The sequence below is a fragment of the Sturnira hondurensis genome, unplaced genomic scaffold, assembly GCF_014824575.4.
Source record: "Sturnira hondurensis isolate 20B ecotype Veracruz unplaced genomic scaffold, ASM1482457v3 Scaffold0018728, whole genome shotgun sequence".
NCBI lineage: Eukaryota > Metazoa > Chordata > Mammalia > Chiroptera > Phyllostomidae > Sturnira > Sturnira hondurensis.
Genome location: NW_028091359.1, coordinates 242987 through 268239, shown reverse-complemented (window position 1 = coordinate 268239; position 25253 = coordinate 242987). Strand labels below are relative to the sequence as shown.

The window sequence follows — 25253 nt, the reverse complement described above, 5'->3', positions numbered from 1 at the left end:
ATTTTGGCTCTGAGGCCTGGCATTAAAGCATTCAGGCCCAAGTTCTAACCGTAGCTCAGAATGTCATCCAGACACACCAAGGTTTGCATGTTCAGTCCCAGTCAGGGCACATGCAATAATCAACCAATGAATGCATAAATAAGATATGTAAGTGAAACAACAAATCAATATCACTCAAAAAAAAAAAAAAGGCATTCAGAGCCCACTCCAAACTCAAGCTATCTGTTGAGAATCTGAATCAATTGTTCTCCGTTTCGGTCAGGGTAAGCGGTATCCCGGGGTCATTTGGCGCCCTCCAGCGGCCACCCTCTGCCCAACTGCTCTGGCTCCCAGGACAGGAAGGGCAGAGCGAAGAGCTTGGTCCTAGGAGTCCTATCCCCACTTCCTTTACAGACTAGGAGGTGGCAACTAGCTAGTGGCAGTCTGATTCAGGTTTCCAATCTCTCAGATGAGAGAGCTTTACTCAGAACTCACAGAACCATGCACGTCATGAAGGACTGCAGGGCCCGCTGGCCGGTGAAAAGTGAGGGTCGGAGGAATTCGTCAAGATGCAGAAGAGGAAAAATCCTCCCGCCGCCAGTCAGAGACCGAGACGGAGCCTCAGGCCCAGCCCTCCTTCCTCTCTCAGCCTGCGGGGCCTTTTCTCTTTTTCCGGCTTTAGGACAAGAGGACAGCAGCGAAACCAAAAGGGGAAATGGATACACTAAGGAAATGGATAAACAGATCTTTTTGAGAAATATTCCCAGGGATGAGTCGTCACCGGAAGTAGCTGTAAGGCCTGTGTCACTATAAGGCCCCGCCTCCATTGCGCTACCAGTAGGCGACAGGCCTCTCCCACTTCCGGCCCCTGGAGCTTTAACCAGCAGCCCCCCTTTTATTGCTCTCTCATTGGCTGCCGCAGGGACGCGCTGTGATTTCCCATTGGTTGCGTCTCTTCTCCAGCGCCTCACCTCCTCCAGGTACAGTCTGGTCTTCTGGCACTCGATAGGCTAAAGCTTGGGAGGGCGTCTGCTCAATTTGACCAGTGAACGGCGAAAAGGGTGGGGGCGGTGGCTACGTAGTGGGGGCAGGGCGGGACATGGTGTGGCGATTGGCCAGCGCGGGCACAGACAAGGGATATGATTGGCTGCGGAGTGGGGCACCGTTGTGGGGTCGTAGCTGCGCGGCCTCAGCAGCTGCGGGAGACGGAAGTGGTGAGAGCGCGGTCTCGGAGGGTCGGGCAGACGCCGCCTGGGTGAGTCACTGTTCCCCGTGCACTGCCAGTCTGGGAACCGCAATGACCGTGTTTTGCCCGGTTCCGCCCCGACCCCACCAGCTTTCGTGAGCCCCGCCCTCTGTCATTCGGGCTCCGCCTCCGGGCCTTTAGGCTCCGCCCCTAGAACCTGGGCACCTGGGCTCCCCAGCCGGCCTGGCCCGCCCCCCCTCTCAGGGCCAGATCCCTTAGGTCTAGGAACCCTGGGCCTCCCAGGCTTGGTCCCTGTTTTCTCCCTCCATTTCCCTGAGGCTGCGTGCCAGTGGGCGGTGAGGCAGCACCTTTGGCTTGCCGCTTGCTGGCTCCCCCATGAGGAAGCGTGGGCTGTGATCAGGGAGGTGGGCAGAAGCACAGATGGAGGCTTTTACCCATGCACCCTTGGAGGCTGGGGGTGGGGTGGGGAGTACTACTAGAGTGCCCGAGCTCAGATAGCAGGCATAAAAGTGTAAATGAAACCTGGGCCTCGCTCCCTAAGGAGCTCCCACCATCCTTGGTGGGCGAAGGATGCCCATTCTGAAATCTGTTGCTTGTGCCCATTTGATAAGTACCGACTCTGAGGCCAGGGCTGGTCCGATTCTATCCCCGTTTTGTGGCCTCCTTACACTAACCTGCACCCTACCTAGTGTCAACTGTACTCAACAGGACCTGTCCAGCCCTGCTGCCTTCTGATCACAGGTTGTGATCCCCTCCCTCTTGTCCTCTGGTCTGGACTCTGCCCCTAGTAAACAGGTCAGGTGGGTGCTACTCCCAGACTCAGAGGCTGGCAGAGCATTCCTGTGGTTTCATGTCCCCACAAGGGCCAGAAGTGAGTCCTAGTTGAGCAGTCTCCGTCTCTTCAGAGTTGGCAGTTCTTTTGTTCTCCCACAAAGAACAGGGTTTGGAGTGTTTTCTACTTTTCCTTCTGGGCCTGGGAATCAGGACTCTTGAATTCTGCTGAATAATCTTGGATAATACTCATTCTTGCTCCAGAACTCCGTGGCTGATTTCATACCCTGCAGAATCACTTGTTGCTTTCTCCCCACGTAGCTCGCCTGTCTTGTGGGCTGACTTGTGGAGAGGCTGGATTCTCTGTGAGGAAGGAGAGTACGAGTCGTAGAAGAGTTCAGGAGGAGATGCATTATGTGGCATGTGTTTCTATGGTGATGTTAATGGTGTTCTCTAGTCGTGTGTTTCTGTCTCCTTACAGTGAGAAGCAGGCAGCCAGAACCCTCACCACGGTAGAATGGTGAGTACTCTTTCCTCAGACTTTTGTGTTTTTTGTAATTCTTGTGTCTTTCTCCATGAAGCTTCCCCGCCCCTCCTGGACCTTGAGCTCCAGGCTACTCTGTTCAGCTCCTAAACAGGTTCCTCTGCTCTAGGCCAATATATGGGTTTGGGATAGGAAGTCTCTAGTCTTTTTTGGCATGTGTTATTCCATGCCTTCCTCACACTACCACTGGCTCTCTTAGCCTTTCATAATGGTCCTTCTTTTGCATCCCTGGGAGAAGCTCCCTGTTGTGGTCTGGAAGCCATGCTTTCTTTATCACAAGACTCTTGTGTTTCCTAGTGGGGCCCTTGAATATCGTGGGAGCCGTGTGGGGAATGACTTCACCAAAACTGTGGGGCTTCTCCAGCTCCAAGGTGCTCCTGTCTGTTAAGCTACTGCAGGCAACAGAGGACTGGATATATAGCAGGATGGCGCCCTCCAAGTGCCTGGAGTATCTCTGGGGGTGGTGGGAGTGGATATAATGATCCCCTGTATTTTCCATTAACTGTAACTGCATACTTTCATTCTAAGCCTGAAGTCTCACCAGTAAAACAGGATAAGGCTTACTTCTTGGGGATTTGAAAAGTTTTAGTGAGATAAAGTTTGAAACATGTCTGTCTGGCTCATAGTAGATGCCTAATAAAATGTTGTTTTTCTCCCATTCTTCTCTTCCTCCAAAATCCAAACCTAAACTCAAGTCTAAACTAAAGCTTTGGTTTCTGAAGGTTACTAGGCACAAGAAGTGTGGAGTACAAACCAGCTCCTTCTGTTACTCTTGGTGACATTTTGGGCTCTTGTCGCTGCTCCTTATTCCTTGACCCTCTACCCAATTCCCACCATGCCCCTACCCTTGGGTTTCAGGTTTTGTTTTCACATAGCTTCTGTAGTGTGGAGTTCCAGCTCTTCTCTTTATCAACCTAAGAAAGTCTTTCTCTTCCAAGAAAGACTTTCTTACCCAGAAGTTAGAGGACGTGAAACAAGGAGAGATGGAGCAGAAGGGGTAGGGTTGGGCAGAGGCCTTGGAATAAAACACTCAGAGAATCTCTTTTTCAGGAGTGTGGAATGACCAATCTGGCAGTAGCCCAGTGTCCATTCTAAGGAGCAGCCATGGAATGGGATTTAGTGAGGTCGGGGGATTGGAGGATACTGACGGCCAGGGGTACGGTGGGTGGTGGTTTTGGAGGGAAACGACGAAGCCTTCAAACTGGAAAGGGCATGAGGTGTAGGTAGGTGAGCTTCATCTTGGGAACTAAGAACAGGCACCGAAGGAACTCAGAGGTGGGGGGAGGAGTGGAGTGGAAGGCCGGGTTTGTGAAAAGAGGGATGTGAGGTTTCTCACCTGGGAAGATAGGAAATGAGAAGATGTAGGCGTTTCGCCTTCCCCTTTTGCGCGGTCTAGGGACTGTCCTGCAACGTAGTCTCCCGAAAGCCCCTAGACGTCCCCTGAGGACGCCCTCCCACTTGCGGCTGTGAGGCTGTGAGGCTGTGGGGAGGAGGAGCCTGCGACTGTGGGCGGGTCCTCGAGACCCGCCCCCGCCTTCCCCGCGCGTTTTCGGCGCTCTTCTCTCTTGGCTCCCCTCCCTTTCGCGCTTATGCCGAAGGGCGGAGCTGGGCTCGCTCCATTGTGGAGAGGAGGGGAGAGGCAAGCGGGAGTCGAGCCGAGGCCTCGCAGCCAGCGCGCTTGCCTCCTGGCCGCCGCAGCTGCACCTGGCGGGCCCCGCAGCCGGGATGCAGCGAGAGCTCGGGGCTAGCGGGCAGCGCAGGGGCTCCGGGGACATGTGCGCTGGCCCAGACCTCCCGCGACCATGAGCTTGACCGCCCGGGTTTCCTGCTCCATGCTCAGCTGCTTTGTAAGTGCCGGCCCCGCCTGCGTGGGCTCTGGGGCCCCAGCGCTTGCTGTACCCTCAGCCCCGCCCAGGGCCAGTAGTTCGAGATTCCGAATTTCCGCCCATCCCCCTTCCCAAGGCCTCTGGAAGGATAGGGGGGTTATTCCTTTTCTTTCTTGGATTTGCTTTGATCTTCGAGTCCTGGGGATTGTCGAAGGCCAGGGATGGAAATTCTGTGACCCCCGCTGATCCCACAGCCACTGTCCTTGACTGCAGATCTCCTGGCCCCGCCCTGCAGGGGTACATTCCTTTACCTCCGCCTCTCCATCTTGGTCCCACCCGCTGCATTCTTGCTAGGGGATGTGGGATGTGGCTGGTAGGCCCTCTGGGATGTTAGGGGGGCTGGTTGGGGAGCACGGGATGTCTGAGCTGTCTCCCTGGCTCCAGTCCCCTCCCCCTTCAGCCACTCCATCCCTCACCTAGCACGACAGTCTTTTCTCCTTGACTGTCCCCCAGACTGCCTCTGTTCTCCATCTTCCCAGGCTCGGCGGGCCTCCGTACCTCTGCATCATTCCCAGCCCTCCCCTCCTCCCCTCTGGTTTAATGCTTCTTCCCAGCTTCCCCATCTGTCCTCTCAGATGTCCCCACCCTCCCCTCCTCACCCTCCATAGGTGTCTGCCAGGCCTCTCCACCCTGCTTGTCCTTGGGTCTCCCTGTTCCTCCCAGGGTGTGGATTCCCTCTCCCCTCCTCCCTGGTGCTTGGGAGAGGAGTGACTCCTGCTTGCTTTGGGTATCCTCAGGAACTCCCCTCAGATCAGCAGGTAGGGCAGGTGGCTTGGCAGGTGTTGGGGGCTGGTTAGCCGTGTGAGAAGATCAGCTCAGCTCCAAAACCCATCCTTTCGAAAGCATCCATGAAGGCCCTCTAGAGGCACAGGACTGAATCCCCCAGCCCCACTCCTCTTTGTCTCCTTCTCCACCGTATTGAAGCCTCAGTGGCCTTGGGTGCCTGCCTTCCCTCCTCTCCCCCTAACCAGCTGCCACACAGGGCTCCTTTTTTTCAGGGCAGCGCTTCCTGTTCCCACTTCTGTGTTTCCTTTACGTTAGTCTTCTTTTTCTTAGGTTTCTCTCCTCCTCCCCTTGGGAAATTTTGGTTCTACAGGAGAGTCCCCTTTTGAGGAGCAGATGGCTAGTTCCTCTTTGGCTCTTACTTTTCCCTGAGGTTTACTAGGCTTGAGTACCTGCTCCACTCTATCCTTCCCAGCAAGCCAGGTCTCCTTTCCCTCCTCTGGTGACCAGAACCTTTATAAGTGACTGTGGGGTATATGTGGGTGTATTGAAGAGAGAGGAACAGAATGAGTCCTAATGGGTCAAATAGAACCTGGTGACTTAGGACTGAGGCCTTCCCCACAGGGTGAGGAGGGGCCCCCCAGCCTGGAGTACATCCAAGCCAAGGATCTGTTCCCCCCCAAGGAACTAGTGAAAGAGGAGGAGAATCTGCAGGTAAGGAGGAGTTGGGGGCCCAGGGTGGGTGGAGTTCCTGACTTGGTTAAAAAAAACAAAACACCCTCCATCCCCCAAATGTCTACAAGGGGATGTAGTACTGGAGCTCTGGCTTCCTTTCCCCCGGTCTTTGAAGGGAAAAGACTGCACATGCGTTATGGAGCCGTTGGCCCCAGGGAAGAAAAGGCAGCTTTCTTGCACAGCTGGTGGCTGATACTGTTCCTGTGGAGAGGACTCTTCTGTCCTGCCCTGGCCCAGCTTTTCTAGAGGGGATCCCACAGGTCAGGGGCTGGGAAGGGGATTGTAAGGGTGACTCAGTTCTGGACTGAGGGTTCTTCTGCACCTCTGCAGGTGCCCTTCACAGTGCTGCAGGGTGAAGGAGTGGAGTTCCTGGGTCGGGCAGCCGATGCCCTCATTGCTATCTCCAACTACCGGCTGCACATCAAGTTCAAGGATTCTGTCATCAACGTGAGTTCCCATCATGTTCTCCCACAACCAAGCCAGAATCCCTGTGAGGTGCGAGGTGGTGCTGCTCCAGTGCTCTACTTGATCGTGTCTCCAAAAAGTTGGGGTTCCCTTATTTTTCTTACTTTGTGTTTTCCTGTCTCCTTCTCCTAGCTATAGGTCTTCTGTCTCTCACTTATTCTTCCTTCTCTTTTCCTCTTTCCCTTATTCTGTTGCTGGCTTTTCTAAGGAACATAGTGGCATTGTTGGAAGAGTGCTACTTGTCAACTTTGTAGCCTTGGTCAAGTCAGTATCCTTCTAAATAATATGGGTGAAAACAGTTGCCTTTCAGGGTTCTTATGATTATTAATTGGGGTCTCATACATAGAGGACGCACAGTTATCAGGCACTCAGTAAATGTCGGTTTCCTTTCTTCCGTTGATACGTCAGCACGAACTGGGCTGGGGTGGGGATGGAGGGTGAGGTAGAGACCAGGGATCTGAGCTGTGGTTTGCCTTTCCTCTGAAGGTCCCTCTCCGGATGATCGACAGTGTGGAGAGCCGTGATATGTTCCAGTTGCACATCGCCTGCAAGGACTCCAAAGTGGTGAGGTGAGGAGAATGGCACCTCACTCTGGTCCTCTCAGCCTCATTTTGCTCAGGCCTCTCTGCTGCAGGGTTTCTGTGGAGCGAGAAAGGAAAAATAGTGCCTCACTTTCATAATTTGAAAAAAAAAAGGTGAAAATCTTGTCTGGGTTGGGAGGTCAATTTGCTGACCCACAGTATCTTGACCTGAAGAAATGGGGGTAATACTTAGCTCATGCATCCTCATAGGGAATAAGTGAGAGAATATGTATGAAAGCTCACAGAATGATATCTTTATTGTTGGTTCACTTATTCATTCATTAAACGTACGCTTACTGAGTATCCCATTCTATGTCAGACATTCTGAGTACTGGGGATACAACAGGGAACAAGGAGACAAAATTTTCTGCCCTCATGTAGCTTATATTCCAACAGGGAGATACCAGGAGTAAATAATAAGTAAAGTATGCTACGTGATGCTAAGTGCAAAGGTAGAAAATGTAGCAGGGAAAGGGGACATTGCGTGCTATGGCGTTGAAGGTTGTAGCTTTAGACAAAGTGATTTGAGGAGGCTGCACTGAAAAGGCGCCATTTGAGTTAAGACCTGAAGAAAGAGACTGTGTGGTTGTTGGCGGGAAGAGTGTGCTAACAGACAGAGGTCACTGAGCGCAGAGGCTCTGAGTGGGTCTGTACTTGGCATATTGAAAGAACGGTAAGGGGGTTAGTGCGGCCAGAGTGGAGTGCTCCTGGGTGGGGGTGGTGGGGTATAAGACCTGAGAGGTCAGGGTCTTACATACAAAAGTAAAAGTAAAAAGCAAAAGTGAAAGTCAGGCTGTCATATGACTGGCTTTTACTTTGAGGGACGTGAGAGGCCACTGGAGGATTTTGCGCAAAGAAGTGATGTGATCAGATTAATGTTTTATGGAATCATTCTGGCTGCTCTACTGAGAATAGATGGATAGGTGACAGGGCAAAAGCTAGGGCGGAGGTTGGGAGACTAGTTAAGACGCTATTGCAGGTTAGAGAGCATGCTGGCCTGTGTAGGGTGGTAGCTCTACTATTCTCAGAATTCTAAGAAGCAGTCTGACTTGTGAAGGTAAAGATGACAGGTTGGATGTGAGGGAAAGAGGAGTCTGGGATGACCCCAAGGGTGCCCCATTTAGAGCCTGCCATGTGCTCAGTCTGTAGGGATTCAGAAGGAGAACCTGTGTTACCCTTCCCTTCTAGGTGGCTAAAGTCTAGTTCTGAACGAAGAGTTAACATGTGGCGATATGTTCTGGAAAAATTTAGCATTTAATACTCCAAGCACAATAAAAATAATGGAAGGGTCTGTGGAGCTGAGTAGGTTGGGAGGATTTCCAGGAAGAGGTGGGACTGGAACTATCTTTAAAGTATCAGTAGAATGTGGCTAGACCGAGAGAAGACATCATCAGGCAGAAGCGAAAAAACGAAGGCAGGAGCCACATGAGCAGGACCTCCAGGCTGAGGCAGGTCTGTATTCAGGAGTCGTGAGAGATAACACAAGGAATAGTGATTCTCAGGGCCACGTGAAAGCCTTTATATTTGACATGAGCAATGATGGGGCCCCATTAGAGGAGACAATTATGTCTCAAGGACAAGAGTTCTTGGGAAGAGAATTGTCACAAAGACCTCTCTTGGGTGTTGGTCAGTGTCCCTTATCTTCCCCAGGGTCTCTGGTACCTGCTGCTTTGCAGCCTCTTCTCCCCACAGCCTCCCTGTGACCATTTTTGACCCTTTTGGCTCCAATGTACACCTGCCTCTTGCCTCACTCTGGCTTTTTGCCTGGCAGATGCCACTTCTCCACTTTCAAGCAGTGCCAAGAGTGGCTGTCACGGCTAAGCCGGGCCACAGCGAGACCTGCCAAACCTGAGGATCTCTTTGCCTTTGCCTACCATGCCTGGTGCCTGGGGCTGACTGAGGAAGACCAGCACACCCACTTGTGTCAGCCAGGTGAGGCCAGGCCGTTTTCGTTGTGAAGTTTCTTACCTGGTTCTTATCCTACCTGCCCCTGGACACGGTGCCCATGGATGCTGACAGGCGTGGGGGCTGTGTTGCAGGAGAACACATACGATGTCGGCAGGAGGCTGAGCTTGCAAGGATGGGCTTTGACCTGCAGAACGTCTGGAGAGTCTCTCACATCAACAACAACTACAAGTGAGAAGGCGGGGCTGGGGAGACCAAAACACCATTCCAGACTCAGACCCCTGTGTGGATAAAGCGCGGTGGGCACAGGTCCCCAGACTCTGGGGAGGAGGGCTCCCAGTCCCTCTTCCCACAAAGCCATCCTGGGGATCTTGTTATCACCTTGGATCAAGCTCAGTGACCACCTCTGGTCTCTTCTCAGATTGTGTCCCAGTTACCCCCAGAAGCTGCTGGTTCCTGTGTGGATCACAGATAAAGAGCTGGAGAATGTGGCTTCCTTCCGTTCCTGGAAGCGGATCCCTGTGGTTGTGTATAGGTGAGGCCATGGGGGATGGAAATAGGGAGGACGTTTTTTTATGCAACAAGGAAGGAGTCAGAAGTGGAGGTGTGTGGCAGTGTGGTTGACTGAGAATTGGCACCCTGCGGAGGAAGGGGCTATGAAATAATTTTAAAATAAAAACTGCCTCAATTTCTTCTCTCCTAAGGATGAGGCTTTTGGGGAGTTTGTTCACTTTTTTTTTTTTTGAGGATGTGTGTGCATATAAAGTATTACCTTAGAACAGGGGTTGGCGAAATGGCCTTTGAACCAAAATCCTGTTTTACACACAGCCTGTGAGCTATGATTGGATTTTACATTCTTAAAGGATTGTTTAAGAAAAATAAAACAGAAAGAAGGATGTGTGACAGACTGACTGTGACCTCTAAAACTGAAAATTTATTGCCTGATTCTTTGCCAGTAAAGTTTGCCGACCCCTGACTGGAACACTGCAGCTAAAATAGAGTGAGACAGGTGCTGGGGTTTGGAGTGGTTCGTGCTCTGGGCTCAGGTTGGTTCTCCTGCTGGTTGTCTGTACCTGGAGCAGATGCTGTGCAGATTTGATGAGTCAAGGTCACCTTGGGGATGTAGAGTCCATTTGAGAAATGTGTGTGGCAGCGCTTTGTAAACTAGAAAGCCCCCTAGGGGGTTTTGGTTGCTATTTTCATGGCCTGGATGAACAGGTAGCCTCTGTTGGCTTTGGAGATCTTGGCCCCCTGGAGTCTCAGTGTGGTGGCCTCTGGAGGCTGTGAATGCCAAGGGCATAATGTTTTTTTTCTGCTCTGTCAGACACCTACGCAATGGGGCTGCCATTGCACGCTGCAGCCAGCCCGAGATCAGCTGGTGGGGCTGGCGCAATGCTGATGATGAGTACCTGGTCACATCCATCGCTAAAGCCTGTGCCCTCGACCCGGGGACAAGGGCCAATGGGGGCTCCCTCGGCACTGGGAATAGTGATGCCAGCGAGGCATGTGACACCGATTTCGGTAAGGTGTGGGTGGTGCTGGTCCTCTGGGAAGCAGGCCCCCACCTTGGCCTCATTGGCTTCTAGGGAGTCCTTAGTGAGAGGATGGGAAGGAGATAAAACACAGGGGTCCCTGCTTTTTGGGAGGCTGTGGGGTGTGAGGGGTCTTCAGTTGTGTATTCTTCTGAAAGGGAGTGCCCTGGCGTAGGGTGAGGCTGGGAGGCTGGCTGACCCGGGGGCTTCTCCCTGCTCTTTGTTTAGATGCCTCCTTGACCGCATGCTCTGGAGTGGAGAGCACAGCAGCTCCCCAGAAGCTGCTGATCCTGGATGCGCGATCCTACACGGCAGCAGTGGCTAACCGGGCCAAGGGTGGAGGTTGCGAATGTGAAGGTATTGCTGTTCTCCCAGTGTCTGCAGCCAGCCTGTGCCCCAGGTAGCCTTGGTGAGGAGGGAACAGGGTGCAGCAGTGTGGTAGAAAGAGCCAAACAAACCTGGCTTGGAATCAGGACTCTGCCACTTTCCAGCTCTAACTATGCTTAAGTAACAATCCATTTAGGTTTTATTTTCTTTTCTGTCCAATGGGAATGATGCATACCTTGCAAAGTTGTTGGATGATTAGAGGTTACATGTATAAAATTACTGGCACAGAACAACAACTATTTACTGAGAATTCACATTGTCTTTACTAATAGTACTGTGGCCATCATTTGTAAATAATGTTATTACTGCAACTAGTAGTATATGGCACCGGAGTATCCAGAGACAAAAGGGTGACTGAGATTTCCAGAATATTCTGAATTCCCATCCTGGAGTGTCCACCCTGCCAGGGAAGCTGCTCACTGGGACCGCCCTGGTCCTGCCTGCCTGTTTCCAGGACGTGCTCTTAGGCCCCACTCGCCCCTTTCGTGTCTGCAGAGTACTACCCCAACTGTGAGGTTGTGTTCATGGGAATGGCCAACATCCATGCCATCCGGAACAGCTTCCAGTATCTCCGCGCCGTGTGTAGCCAGATGCCAGACCCCAGCAAGTAGGTGTTCCCTGTTCCAGTTCTGTCCTTCCTCCGGTCTCATTCCTTACCTAGTACCTCCTGTTCTTGAAGATTAGACGGGGAGATGGGAACTGTGCAGGTGCAGGAGACCTGAGGGCCTGTGTGCAACGAGTCAGTTCCGAGAACACTTTTTTTAGGTGGTTGGGTTTTTTTGTTTTTTTTTTCCTTAATTAAGAACACTTGTACTTCTCAGCCAGCACTGTGGCACGGCTACAGGACATTGGGTTCCTTTTGTTTGGATCACTTGTCCTACTCAAAGAACATGGAGAACTGGGGAAAGGAAGTAGCTAAATGTGCATGTGATGCTGCCCAGTTTTTCTATTGATCCTAAGAGTCTCTTGTTGGCCTCAGGTCCTGTCTTCCCTGCCTTCCTGCTACATATCTCTTGGCAGAAAGGCCATGGGCTGGGCTCTTGCTTCAGCTCTCACTAGGGGCTTTGTTAGGTGTAGCTGGCTGTGGGTGGTGGAGAGACTGTTGTAGCTTCAGTGCTTTTAGTGACAGACATGATTTCTGCTCTTGTGTAGCTGGTTGTCAGCACTGGAGAGCACCAAATGGCTACAGCACTTGTCAGTGATGCTAAAGGCAGCTGTGCTTGTGGCTAATACAGTAGACCGGGAAGGCCGGCCTGTGCTGGTGCACTGCTCAGATGGATGGGACCGGACGCCGCAGATCGTAGCTCTGGCCAAAATACTGCTGGACCCATATTACAGAACATTGGAGGTATTGAGAGGGGTTGGGTGGGAAAGAACAGAGGGAAGGGGCTGGTGGGGAAGGTGTTCGGCCCTCTGGATCTGTCTTGAGGATTTTTAGCAGAGGCCATTGGTGCTTTTTAGTCCTCTTCTAGGTTCATTCCTATTCCCTGAAGCTGCTGGCTTCTTGCTTCAGGCGTCCCCTACGGAGAAGACGCTAGCCTTTCCAGAGAGGCTCTGTGATTGAACTCCGTCTTCTTTGCAGGGCTTCCAAGTATTAGTCGAGTCTGACTGGCTGGATTTTGGACACAAGTTTGGAGATCGCTGTGGCCACCAGGAGAATGCAGAGGACCAAAATGAGCAGTGTCCTGTGTTCCTCCAGTGGCTTGATTCTGTTCATCAGCTGCTCAAGCAGTTCCCTTGCCTGTTTGAGTTTAACGAAGCATTCCTGGTAAGTTCTAAAGCCTGTGACCAGAGTGAGGGGATGGCAGCCAAGGCCCCCAGGTATAAGCTGTCTTGGCCCTGTAGGTCAAACTGGTGCAGCACACGTACTCCTGCCTGTACGGCACGTTCCTGGCCAACAACCCCTGTGAACGAGAGAAGCGTAACATCTATAAGCGGACTTGCTCCGTGTGGGCCCTCCTGCGAGCTGGCAATAAAAACTTTCATAACTTTCTCTACACACCTGGCTCAGACATGGTAAGCCTGAACTCTCATCCTGTAGGTGCTGCTTAGAGACCTGTAGGGAGAACAAGCCAAGTCAAGGCGGGGGGTGGAGATAGGGCCCTGGAACATCTAACAAAACACTAGTGTGGGCCCACTTACCTAGGTTCTGCATCCCGTGTGTCACGTCCGGGCCCTGCACCTCTGGACAGCTGTTTACTTGCCAGCATCGTCTCCGTGCACACTCGGGGAGGAGAACATGGATCTTTACCTTTCCCCAGTGGCTCAGAGCCAAGAGTTCTCTGGTCGCTCTCTGGACAGGTAAGACTGCCCTTCTTGCTTTCTCCTCTCTCTACTAGAAGGCAATCACTGCTTTGTGTCTTGCCTAAATGTTGCTGTCTCTCTCTCTCTCTTAAATTGCATTTTATGTTCAGTATAATTTTGTACTAGTATGTATGGTATATATGTATGTATTTATTTATTTTAAGCCCTACCTATACGGTGGGCATCTACTTTATTGATTGATTGATTTTAGAGAGAAAGAGGAAGGGAGAGAGAGGAAGGGGAAGAGAGAGAGAGAGAGAGAAACATCAATTTTTGTCGTCGCACATATTCATGCAGTCATTGGTTGAATCTGTGTGTGCCCTGACCAGGGATTGAACCCAGGACCTTCGTAAGACGACACTCTAACCAACTGAGCTAACCAGCCAGGGCTTGTATTAGTCTTATTTAAAAATGAAATATTTAGAAGCAACTTTTTGAGTTGGTTGAAAGAGAAACTTGGCCCAGGACTTGTAGCTAGCCCGGAGTGCACTGTGCATTTTCAAGGCCCTCTCTTAGGATAAGACTGGTTACCTTCTTTCCCAGAACTGCTATCACCCTGCGTGACGTATCTGAGCAGGGGAGAGGAGAACAGGACAGAAAGGACTGTTTCAGAAGGTTTATGGGAATGGTCTTATGTTCACTGATAGAAGGCATGAGGAGCTTGTCATCTCACTAGTAACCTTTGCAGTGTCCAGCATTAGCTTCCAGAGGCATCTGACTCTTGGGGAAATGGGCTCTCAGAAGGTGGGAGGCCTTTACCTTGCTTTCTCAGAAAAAGGCCATATTCTAAAGGGAGACATAAAAAGTAAAGTTGTTTTTCTGTTGAATATTTGGGGGGAAGTAGAATGGAGTTTGGTTAAATTACAAGAGTAACACGTGCCCCTTACTTCAAAGAAAAAGTCAAATGATAGAGAAGTAGAAAGTAGAAGTCCTCTCTCCCTGATCCTTGTGCCCACAGGCGTCCGCAGCTGAAACTTCGGTGCGTGTCTTCCCAGGCATCTCCCTCTGCACATGTGTCCACATCTCCCACTGTCACAGAGAAACATTTGTTAAAATACAAAACCAGTCACATTTTGCATTCTGTTCTGCACATTGTTTTTCCCACATGACAGTATAAAACTGCCTTATTGTTTTTAGTGGCTGCATAATCTTCCAAAATGAGAGTATATTATAATTTACATAACCAATTTTCTATTGGGCGTTTAGGGGATTTCTATTTTTTTGTCATTACAGGGAATGTCTTAGTTAATATCCTTATATGTGTAACTTTTTAAAAAATTGTGATAAATACACATAATATTTACCATTTAAACCATTTATAAGTGTACGTTTCAGTAGTGTTCCCTTATATTTGTACCTTTGCATTTGTGCTGGTATTTCTGCAGATAAATTCCTAGAAATGAAAATACTGAATTCAAAGGATATGTACATTTCAAATTTTGATCTTTGTGTACTAGCAGAAAGTTTTAAAAATTAAAATGATAACATAGCTCTGACCGGTGTGGCTCAGTGGATTGAGTGCCAGCCTGTGAAACAAAGGGTCGCCGGTTCGATTCCCAGTGAGGGTACATGCCTGGGTTGTAGTCTAGGTCCCCAGTTGAGGGTGTGTAAGAGGCAACCACACATGAATATTTCTTTCCCTCTCTTTCTCCCTCTCTTCTCCCATCTCTAAAAATAAGTAAATTGTTAAAAACATATAACTTACATAATTGGTTGAATATTATAAATGAAACAAAAAACCCTAATCCCCTAAATTATTGCTTTTAGGGTTTTTGGAACTGAGTCCATTCTTAGGGGCTCATGGATAGGCTTAGGGAATTTTGTGCTTTTTCTCCAAACAATGCAGAATTTGGGTATAGCTTTGTAAGTTAACTTTTTCAGGGAGGGGCGCCATAACTTTTATTGAGTCTTAGTGAGTTCTATGACAATTTACAATCATTGCTTTAAATCAATATATAATTTTTTACATCAATAAATATTACTTTAATACCTACAAGTTGCCTGGTACTTTACTAGGTTTTATGGATGATACCAAAGAAATAGAAGATATTGATCCTATTTAAGATATTTACAAAGCTGTAAGATAAGACATAGGATAACTAGAGAACAACTCTGAGTCAGCATCTAAGCAACTAAGAATATGTGTAGTTAAAGTTACATGTGTAGTTAAAGTTAGTAGAGAAAGGAGAAGTAAGGAAGGGGCAACTTGGTGACTACTTACTCACAGAACTTCTTGAGGAAGACTAGGTGGGGCCCTGACCGAGTTGCTCAGAGCATCATCTTGATGTGCCAAGGTTGCGGGTTCCGTCCCCAGTCGGGGCACGCATAAGAATGCAGAAATAAGTGGAACAACAATTCCATGTTTCTCTCTCTCTCAAAATCAGTTTAAAAAAGACTAGGCAGGAACCATGGCTCTTTTGTATCTGTGTCTGGCTCAGGGCCTGGCACATAATAGGTGCTTTAGTAAATACTTAAAGGAACAAACAAACGAATGAAATAAAGGTACTTGTGAGCTTGGTGACAAGGTTGGTGGAGAGGGGTCCAAAGAAATTGGATACATGAGAAATAGTTTTAAAAAAAGAAGCTGCTCTGTGGACCTGGCAGGAGTTGGGAAGGGGCTGTTTTTGAGGAATAGAAATAAATAAACATAGAATAGTTCATTGAGGACTTTGAACATTACACTGAGGAGTTTATTTTGATTCAGTTGTCAATAGTAAATCATTGTAGGAAGTCATTGTGGCCTGGTGACTGTGGGACTTTGGGAGAACTGATCACCGTGAGCCCGGCATTTGGAGACAGAGACCAGCTAGCACTGTTGTAACTCAGATAGAAGGGGGAGGAGTCCTTAGGAAAGATAAGAATTAAATTCACAGACATTGTAGAGGAGTCATTAGCAGGGTCTGGAGCTGATTGGATGTTGGAGGGTAGAAGTGAAAAGTAAAGAGGACCAAAGACAGGTTCCAAGTGTCTGAGCTTAGAAACCAGGAGAGCATCAGTAACCCCCCCACAGACATTGAAAAGGTGAGTCAGTTCGGGGAGAAATAAGAGATAGAGGTGGGTAGGGAGTGAACTCTGAGTTCACAGCAGCTGGGGTGTGCTGTGGGCAGTTCAAGGTGGAGAGCTGGATCTGGAGAACAAGTAGTAAAGGTCTTAAAGGAAATGGTTTCTCTCATAGTTGACCTTGCGTACCTTTGGTTCTGCATTTTCCTAGATCAAAAAAATGTCTGGGTTTCCTTCCTCTTCTTCCATTGAAGTCCAACACATTCTTCTGCAGTCCTACCATCCGTGTGTGGCCTCCCCTGACCACCCCAGCTGGACGAGCTCTTTCTTTGTTCCCAACTCAGGCAGCATCGTCTTTGCTGCCAGCGCTATTGATTAAACCTTTGGTGCCCACAGGAATCAGCTATGGAGGATGGTAGGCTCTTGATGTTGTTCAGCCTGGTTAAGGAGTATGTAGGAGTTATTCATATTCTTTTGTCAACTTCTTTACTTCTTTTGCATGTTTCAAAGTTTCCATTAAGAAATAAACAACAGCAACAAGAAACTAAAGAGTCGCCAAGCTGGGATTCAAGACCCGGCTATAGGACTCCAGGGACTGGAGTCCTAACCGTTGTTACTGCCTTCCTGGAATTTCAAGCCACAAAAAATCCAAATTGACTCAGAAGTAAATTCAAACACAATCACACCTTTAAAACATAAGTTTGAAAAACCAAACACTTAGAACAATCAGCTATATTGTAATTCTACCTACGGGAGATTTTTATGTAAGGGCTGCACCGAGGTATCTGAAGACAGGAGACCAGTGATGTCTCTGTGGTTTCCTGGCATTTTTTTCCTGACGTTTTTGTTGCTCTAAAGACTTTTGAACTGTGTTAAAAATCAGGGAGGTCATTCTTAAAAACGTTACACATCTGGCGTGCGCAAACAACTCTAGAATTCTTGAGTGCCACATACTGAGGAAGTTTCCATGGTAACTTGGGACTCAGAGGAGAACATTGTGCTCAGTGGTTATAAAAAGTTGTGTTGGTTACTACTGTGATAGAGGGATAATTTAAATAAGAAAAGTTGTAAAAACTAGCCATAAGTGTAGCCTTAATAAATTTGTGGTTGGTTTTCTATATGTTGAATCATAGCATCTCTACATGGTATAATTTATTATCATTTTATAGAGGAGGAAACCAAGTTTCTGAGAGGTTGAATACCTTACTTGTATAGCTAATTAGCATCACAGCCAGTATCGTCTACCTCCACAACCCATCTTCTTTCTGTCTTACCATGTGTGACAGAGGCGGCTGGACATTAGGTTTGGGCTCTGGGGTAGTCCTGACTGGAATGGCAGCTTTAGAAGGCACCAGCCTAGAAGGCAGTTAAAACCATGGGAGTGGTTGAGATTGCCCAGGGAGATTGTGCAGGGTGAAGACTGATGAAAGCCTGGGACAGATCCTGTATTCTTGAGGACAGGGTTCAACATCCTACGCCTTTTTGCAGAGTAGACTTTTTTCAGTGAACGCTGGTTACTTGCAATCTTAAATGTCATAATTTTTTGTGAACTCTGGCTTTGACATTGCTTTGATGACCTGATTATATATACTGGATGTGGCTCCCCTTTCATGACCTGGAGGCATTGTGTTGTCATTCCAGATTACCTAAAACTAGATCCATGGATGATCTTCTTTCTGCCTGTGACACAAGCAGCCCTCTGACCCGCACATCCAGTGACCCTAACCTGAACAACCACTGTCAGGAGGCCAGGGTAGGCCTGGAGCCCTGGCACAGCAATCCTGAGGGATCAGAGACGGCCTTCGTGGAATCTGGAGTTGGAGGGCCTCAGCAGACTGCAGGAGAAATGAGTCTTCCTCCCCCTCTGCCCAGCAGCCAGAAAGACTACCTGAGCAACAAACCTCTTAAGAGTCACGAAAGCTGTTCTCCAAGTTACAAACTGCTCAGTGCTGCAGTGCCCCAGGAAATGAAGAGCAACACCTCTGATCCTGAGCTCAAAGTCCTGGAAGAGACTAAGGCACCAGCTCCAGCCCCCGCTGCCCAGGATGAGCGTAGGACTTTAGATGGCACAGAGGAGCCACCTGAACATTGTCCTGAAAAGGAAGCTATCAGTGCACTCTCTAAAGTCATTTCCAACAAGTGTGATAGAATTTGTGATTTTCCTGAGTCTTCCCAGGACTCCCTTGCAGGTGCCCCGCAGCAGGCCCAGCTAGATTCTGTGCTAGGTGTATCCTTCAGACCTGCTCCAGATCACAGTCTGGGTACCCTTTGCAACCCACCGAGTGCTACCTGCCAAACTGCTCTAGACCCAAGCACTGACTTTCTCAATGAAGATTCCCCAGGGTCTGTGGTAAGCATCTCCCACCAGGAACAGCCCAGTTCTGTGCCAGATCTGATTCACGAGGAGGAAGACACTGGCAAAAGAGGGAATAATAGGAACGGGCAGTTACTGGAAAATCCTCGCTTTGGGCAAGTGCCATTGGATTTGGCCCGAAAGACAATTTCTCAGAGCCAGATCAGTGAGTTCTCTTTTTTAGGGTCCAACTGGGACAGCTTCCAAGGGATGATGACTTCATTCCCGAGTGGGGAGACCACTCCTCGGCGGCTGCTTTCCTATGGCTGTTGTAGCAAGAGGTTGAGCAGTAAGCAGATGCGGGCAATGGGGCCCTGCTTTGGGGGCCAGTGGGCTCAGAGAGAAGGGGTAAAGTCGCCTCTCTGTTCTAGTCATTCCAATGGACACTGTACTGGTCCAGGAGGAAAAAACAACCGGATACGGTTGTCTGGTCATCCGAAGCCGGTCTCCAGCACAAAGCCCGTTCCACTGAGCTGCCCTTCTCCAGTGCCTCCTCTCTACCTGGACGATGATGGACTCCCCTTTCCCACGGATGTGATTCAGCATAGACTGCGGCAAATTGAAGCAGGGTACAAACAAGAGGTGGAGCAGCTCCGTCGACAGGTGAGGGAACTGCAGATGCGGCTGGATATCCGCCACTGCTGTGCCCCTCCAGCAGAGCCTCCCATGGACTATGAGGACGATTTTGTGAGTATTCGCCTACTGCCACCCGTCCATTCATTTGTGCCCTCCACTAGCCTTCCATTCCACATTCACGCATTGGCTCTTTGCTGTGTGCCACTGCGTCAGGTGGGTGGGTTGTAGGATGAAAGACAAGACAGAACCTGCTCTCATGGAGCTCACAGTCTATTGGGAAACACAAGCAAACAGTTCAGCTAGCTATTTCTTAAGTGTGATATAGGGAAACACCAGGTATTGGGGGCTGGGGTAGAGTGAAAAGTCAGGGAAGGCATTCCTGAGAAGATAATGCTGCTTGGTCTGAGAGCTAAAGAATGTGTCACATTTAGTTTGGTGGACAATGAAAGGAAATAACCATTTGTAGAAACATGGAGGCAATGGGTATTCCAGTGGTACGGCTTGAACAAATGGGTGGTGTGTGTGTACATGCACGCTTGTGCTAGAACGGTGAGGGAGGCAGTTGGCTAGTGAGGTGGGAGGTGATACTGCAGAAGCAGGGAGGGATTGGAAAGGTCAGCTTGAGTTCCCTTGTTGTTGGATTCTACCCTCCAGGCAGTAACATTCTTGACCAGTGAGTAACGAACGTCATCATATTTGTGTTTTAAGAGTACTACTCAAGCAGTAAAGTGCCAAGTGGATGAGGCCTTTGAAACCCATGTTGGGAGGCTGGTTAGGAGGCTTTGGAATAATCTAGGGGAGAGATGATGAGCACCATGTCGGCTTCCCTGTGTTGGGAGGCCTCGGGTCCTGGCACAGCAGTCCTCAGAGAGTTTCTAGGAGTCAGCTTCTTGCCCATAACATCTTGTCATCTACACAGGCACTTCACTTCCTCCTGTTAAGACATTACCACATCCTTGCTGTCCACTTGCTGGGATGGTACGGGCAGGGCCGACAACTTCTTACTACTCAGGGTGATGGTTTAGAACAGCAGTCCCAACCTTTTTTGGTCAAGGTCCGGATAGTAGATGCATTGGGCTTTGTGGGACATAGCGTCTCCTTTGCAGATACTTGGCAGAAGCAGCCAAAGACAATATGTAAGTAAACAAGTGTGGCCGTCTTCCAACAAAACTTGATGTATGAAAACAAGCAGTGGGCTAGATTTGGCCTGCGGGCTAGAGTTTGCAAACCCCAGGTTTATATGTAACAAGAGAAGTATTCTTAATATAATGTGATATAGCATATTGGTTAAGAGCATAGGTCTGAAGCCAGAATACTAGGTTCAAATCTCAGCTTTACTATCAAGTCAGCTCTTAACTTTCTCTGGGGTATAGTTTTCTTATTCGTAAAACGGGGATAATAATAGCGTACATCATAAGATTGCTGTGAGGAGTTCATACATGTAAAGCACTTAGTGCATGACTCATAGTTAATAATAAATGTTAGAGATGATAAGATGATGTCTTCACCTTTTCTTCAGACGTGTCTGAAGGAGTCAGATGGCAGTGATACAGAAGACTTTGGCTCTGATCACAGTGATGACTGTCTTTCAGAAGCAAGCTGGGAACCTGTTGATAAAAAAGAGACTGAGGTATGTCCAGGCTTACATGGGTACTTATGTAAGCTACTGAGTAGACAGTGTCTTTTTGGTTTTTATTTTAATTTTTTAATTGATTTTGAGAGAGGAAGGTCGGGGGGTGGGGAGAGAAACATTGATATGTTATTTATGCATTCATTAATTGATTCTTGTATGTGCCCTGACTGAGGACTGAACCCACATTCTTGGATAATGGGACAACATTGTAACCAACTGAGCTACTGGGCCTGGGGCAGAGTGTTTCCTTTTTAGGTGAATAGTGGCCAATGTAAAGATAGGCTTCCTCGTCTTCTCCTGGGACACTCTCCTTGTTGCAATGTTGCTCTTCTGCTCTGTCGGTGAGGACCTGGATTTTTTTTCTTATCCCTCTGTTAGGTGACTCGCTGGGTTCCAGACCACATGGCATCACATTGCTATAACTGTGACTGTGAATTCTGGTTGGCCAAACGAAGACACCATTGCAGGTAAGATGCTTTATATGATTTGGTATGGCTTAGAAAACAGTGAGGTGCATGTATATGAATGAAATTGAATTAATCTGAAAATGGACACAAATGAGGTCTGTCCAGAAGGTATCCAAGTATGTAATATGAAAAATAGAGACATTTATTGAAGAAGATACAAGAAACATTGAACATAGGACAACGATGCCTCAGTCCCCTTCAAGGTAGGTACCTTGGGAACTTCACACAGTTCTCCCAATTGCCATCAACTTCAATTTTGCCCATTGCATTTTGCTGAATCTCACTGATGGTCCAAAATCTCTTCCCTTTCAAAGGTGATTTTAGTTTTGAGAAAGCCAGAAGTCATGGGGTGCCAAACCTGTGCAGTGTGTGGGCTGAGTCACCTGGGTTATTTGATATTTTGCCAAAAAAACGGCACAAGACCTGATGCACGAGTGGGTGCATTGTCTTGATGAACCTGCCAGTCACCAGCTGCCCAGAGCTGCAGCCTTCTGAATCATCGGAATAGTTTCCGCAGAGGAATGCTGAAGCTTAACACAAAAGTTGATGCAGATCTGTTGCTTTATTTGCTCAGTCAGTTTGAATGTGACAGCCACACGGTACACACGTTCCCTCAACGGCGTCTACCTCCCCCACTGACTAGTGTAGTTGTCATTGTTCACACATGCACATTCTAGTCCACTCTCCTTGGCTGCCAGGTTACACTGATGTCACACAAAGTGTTCTTGTTATTTTAACAATGGCTGGACTTTTTCTGGACAGAACTCATATATATAGGAACTATTTTTGTTTGCTCCCAACTTTTCTCTTCATTGGTTCATGGAAGGCCTTTTAGAGTATTATTCGTTATCAGTATATTTGAATTTATTTTATTTTATTTAAAAAATTTCTTCAATTACAGTGTATATTCAGTATTATTTTGTATTCATTTTAGGTGTACAGCACAGTGGCATTTCTGATGAACTCTTCTCTCTTTGTCCTTTGGCAGAAATTGTGGGAATGTATTTTGTGCTGGCTGCTGCCACCTGAAGTTGCCCATTCCTGATCAACAACTCTATGACCCAGTTCTCGTCTGTAACTCTTGTTATGAACACATCCAAGTATCTCGTGCCAGGGAACTTATGAGCCAACATCTGAAGAAACCCATTGCTACAGCTTCCAGTTGAATGCCAGAGGAGACGGCCTGTCCAATTATAGCAGGTTTGAAGGGAGGATCTGCTTCAGGTGTAGTTTGGAAGGTTCTTTGGTGTGGCTCACGAAATCACAGAGCTCAAAGATACCATTTTGAGAAATCCTCGATATCATGGGACTGGAGCAGAGGCGTTTCAATTTCACAGAAGGTCCTCTGTGGGTGAGAGACATTCACCTTGGGGTAGTGGGCCTGATCCAGACCCAAAGTCTGGAAGCTTAATGTTGAGTTGGTGACTTCAGCTTCTTTCTCTTGGCGGGGGGGGGAGGGGTCACAAGATAATGATTTCATAGATACTGCCTGGTAATGTGTGCCCCAAACAGCAATAGAAAGGCATATGTATAACCAAACTCCAAGTGATAGCCAGATCCATCTCTCCTCCACCTTGAAAAAAGCAGATTATAATATATAAGATAGGAGCTCCTATCCTGTTGAAATGAACTATACCCTGTACCTCTGTGCTCTGTGTCTGTGCATGAAGGCTCAGTCTTTAGAGGCACTTCCTCTAGTTGCATTAGTTCTGTCTTTCTGTGGAGTTTGGTTTAAAGACTGGTTCAGCAAGTGGGGTTTTGCTGTATTTTTCACTTGGCCTATTGGCCAGCATTAGTGAATATTCAGTTTAAGGGGACAGTTCTAGGGAGTGAGACATTTCTGGGAGCAGAGGGAAACTCTGCTGATATTCAGTCCTGGCAAAAAAATCAGTTATTTCAAGCTATGAAGGCAGTAATCTGTGTTACTCAGTGATGGCTCTTGAGGTCTGCACTATGAAGAATGAGAAAAGGGAAAAGCAGAAATTATCCTTGTGAAATATTTGCTGATTGTGCCCTACCCTTTGCGCCTGACTTTTCCTGGTTGTCCTGGTGCTAACACAGGAGCTACACCTTGATCCTCTCCTGGCATGAAAATAAAACCATGGTTTTTGTTGTTGTTGTCGTTCCATTGCCCACGTCCCTCATGTTGTCTTTCCCTTGGCTGCTGCCTCCTCTGGGTCACACTGCTTCTTATCCTGAACACTTGACATCTTGAGGGTAGAATTTAGTGTTCGGTTTTTACCTCCTAGAATATGCTGTTTGGTATGTGAGGGTTTCAGTACAAATGCTGCTGTTTATTTCTGTGCACTTAACAATGGAACCCAAGCAGAAGAGAATAAGCCTTGATACCAAAATTGGGAGAGAAAATGTGTCCATCTGGACCAAACATTGTTTCTGTTTGTTTGTTTATTTGTTTTCATCCCAATACATACCCGTGGCACTTAACCAAAAGATACAGTGATATAGCCTTGTACTGTGGGTGGGACAGATACAGTCTTCTTGACCTATAATGAAACCACTAGGATTTATTTTATACATTTTTCTTAATTTGTTGGTGTATAAAAGGTAAATTACACTTAGGCTTAACCTGTTTTAAAACTGCTGTGGTAGCCGTCTAACTGCTACTTTCACGTTGCTTCCTAGGAAAAAAAATTTTTATTCGAAATAGCTAGGATCTGCATTTAGAACAAGAACCGTATTTGTCCTGACCTTTACTTCAATCCTACAGAGAAGCATCTGTCCTTCTATATTTGCCATGGATGTAACCTAAAAAGTTTTGGCGTATTTAGGTCAGCCTAAGCAGAACTCTTTGGTTTAAATGGAGTTGAATAATGGAGATTTTGTGTCTGGGAAATTCCTGAGATCGTTGAAAAAGTAACAAGCTATCCCTTGTCTCTGACACACAAAATTCTCCTAAGCATTTTCTCAATCATTACAATTTACTGCCAGTTGTGAGTGGCTTTTTAATTAACTTGACTTTCATTGCACTTCACTCCGCCCATTTTCAGGGGGAGTGAGATTGGTAACATTTGAGGGGACTGTATCTGTCTATTTTGTATGGCTGTTTTGAGGGACTATCCCATCAGTGAACATACTGCATGGCCTTGGAGAGAGACTCGGGCTCAGATGTATTCATCAAATACTCCTTTCAGAGCTCTTGTGGGTGTGACATGATGTGGCCAAAAATCCAAACTGTGCAGTTGCGTTGTGACAAAAATGCAATGTGCTGTAAAAACTCGATACAGTTTAAATAAAATCTCTATATTAGTGCTGCTTTGTTGGGTCTTTTTATTCATTTTAATTTTTAAGAAAACCTAATGCATACTCATTTTTTTCCTTTGACCATGAGAAAGTTCGAAAACATTATACCCCTTCCTCCTAACCATTCTTGGTTTTTATGGACTTTTTTTCTTTTATCAGCATAGCTCCTGTTACATTATTATTTATTGATCAGATGGGGGTTGTCCTTTTCTCGTTTTTCTTTTTTTTAAGTTACTTTTAGAGGGGGAAAGAGAGGTAGAGAAACATCAATGTGCAAGAGATACATGGATTGGTCGCCTCTCACATGTCCCCAGCTGGGGATCTGGTCCACAACCCAGGCATGTGCCCTAACTGGGGATTGAACCAGTGACCTTTCGGTTGGCAGGCCCACGTTCAATCCACTGAGCCATACGAAGCAGGGCGAAAGTTGTCCGTATTGTTGCAATAGAATTCTATCCCACCTCGTGAGATTTGTTTCCCTTTTAGGTCTAAAATTTCACCCGCTGGTTGATTAGGCACAAAGGATTGTGCCTGTATTCTCATTCCCTCCTCAAAGTCACCTCAGTTCCTATTCCCACCTTGAGTAGATTTTTGCTGTGAGCAAAACCTGGGCTTAAAAAGTGAATTTAAAAATATATAAAATGCTCTCTAAAAGGTGAATTTGTTTACTCAGGGTACTTCCCTATCACCATCACCATTTTTATTTGGACTGGTGAACAATTCAGTTGTTAGTACTAAGACTACCGAGTTAGGCCCTTTGTTCTCAAGAATGATTGACCTCGTATTGCAATGCACTTTCCAAATTCTAAATGCCCGCCCGCTGGCTATCGTGAAGTGAAGGAATCTTAGTATTTCATCGTGGATAATTGGGCTCGTTGCTTTGCAGGACTTAACCCTACCTGGTGGGCAGCAATTTCCAGCCAAGGGTGGCAGTCCGAGGGAAT

General features: G+C 47.8%; 1 protein-coding gene across 6 annotated transcripts; it reads left to right on the top strand.

The window, feature by feature from the left end:
* Positions 1-318: 318 nt before the first annotated feature.
* MTMR4 (myotubularin related protein 4) lies at positions 319-24317 on the top strand. 6 transcript variants are annotated; one of them, XM_037070261.1, is made up of 19 exons: positions 319-959; positions 2439-2477; positions 5735-5824; positions 6176-6292; positions 6797-6879; positions 8663-8823; positions 8931-9027; positions 9218-9331; positions 10121-10317; positions 10557-10685; positions 11211-11322; positions 11868-12063; positions 12298-12483; positions 12561-12731; positions 12862-13016; positions 17661-19059; positions 20468-20578; positions 20960-21048; positions 22037-24317. In XM_037070261.1, the coding sequence occupies exons 2-19, from the start codon at positions 2475-2477 to the stop codon at positions 22212-22214; spliced, it is 3588 nt and encodes a 1195-aa protein (XP_036926156.1). In that variant the 5' UTR covers positions 319-959; positions 2439-2474; the 3' UTR covers positions 22215-24317. The 6 variants fall into 6 exon arrangements, with proteins under 6 accessions (XP_036926156.1, XP_036926154.1, XP_036926155.1 ...); XM_037070259.1 differs by lacking the exon at positions 319-959 and adding an exon at positions 1134-1234; XM_037070260.1 differs by lacking the exon at positions 319-959 and adding an exon at positions 2011-2057.
* Positions 24318-25253: the final 936 nt, after the last annotated feature.

Coding starts and splice junctions, on each gene's coding strand:
- MTMR4 (XM_037070256.1), top strand. CDS start 5,687: ATGGGTCAAATAGAACCTGGTGACTTAGGACTGAGGCCTTCCCCACAG. Junction 6,880..8,662: donor AAGGACTCCAAAGTGGTGAG/GTGAGGAGAATG, acceptor TTTGCCTGGCAG/ATGCCACTTCTCCACTTTCA. Junction 12,484..12,560: donor AGTTTAACGAAGCATTCCTG/GTAAGTTCTAAA, acceptor TTGGCCCTGTAG/GTCAAACTGGTGCAGCACAC.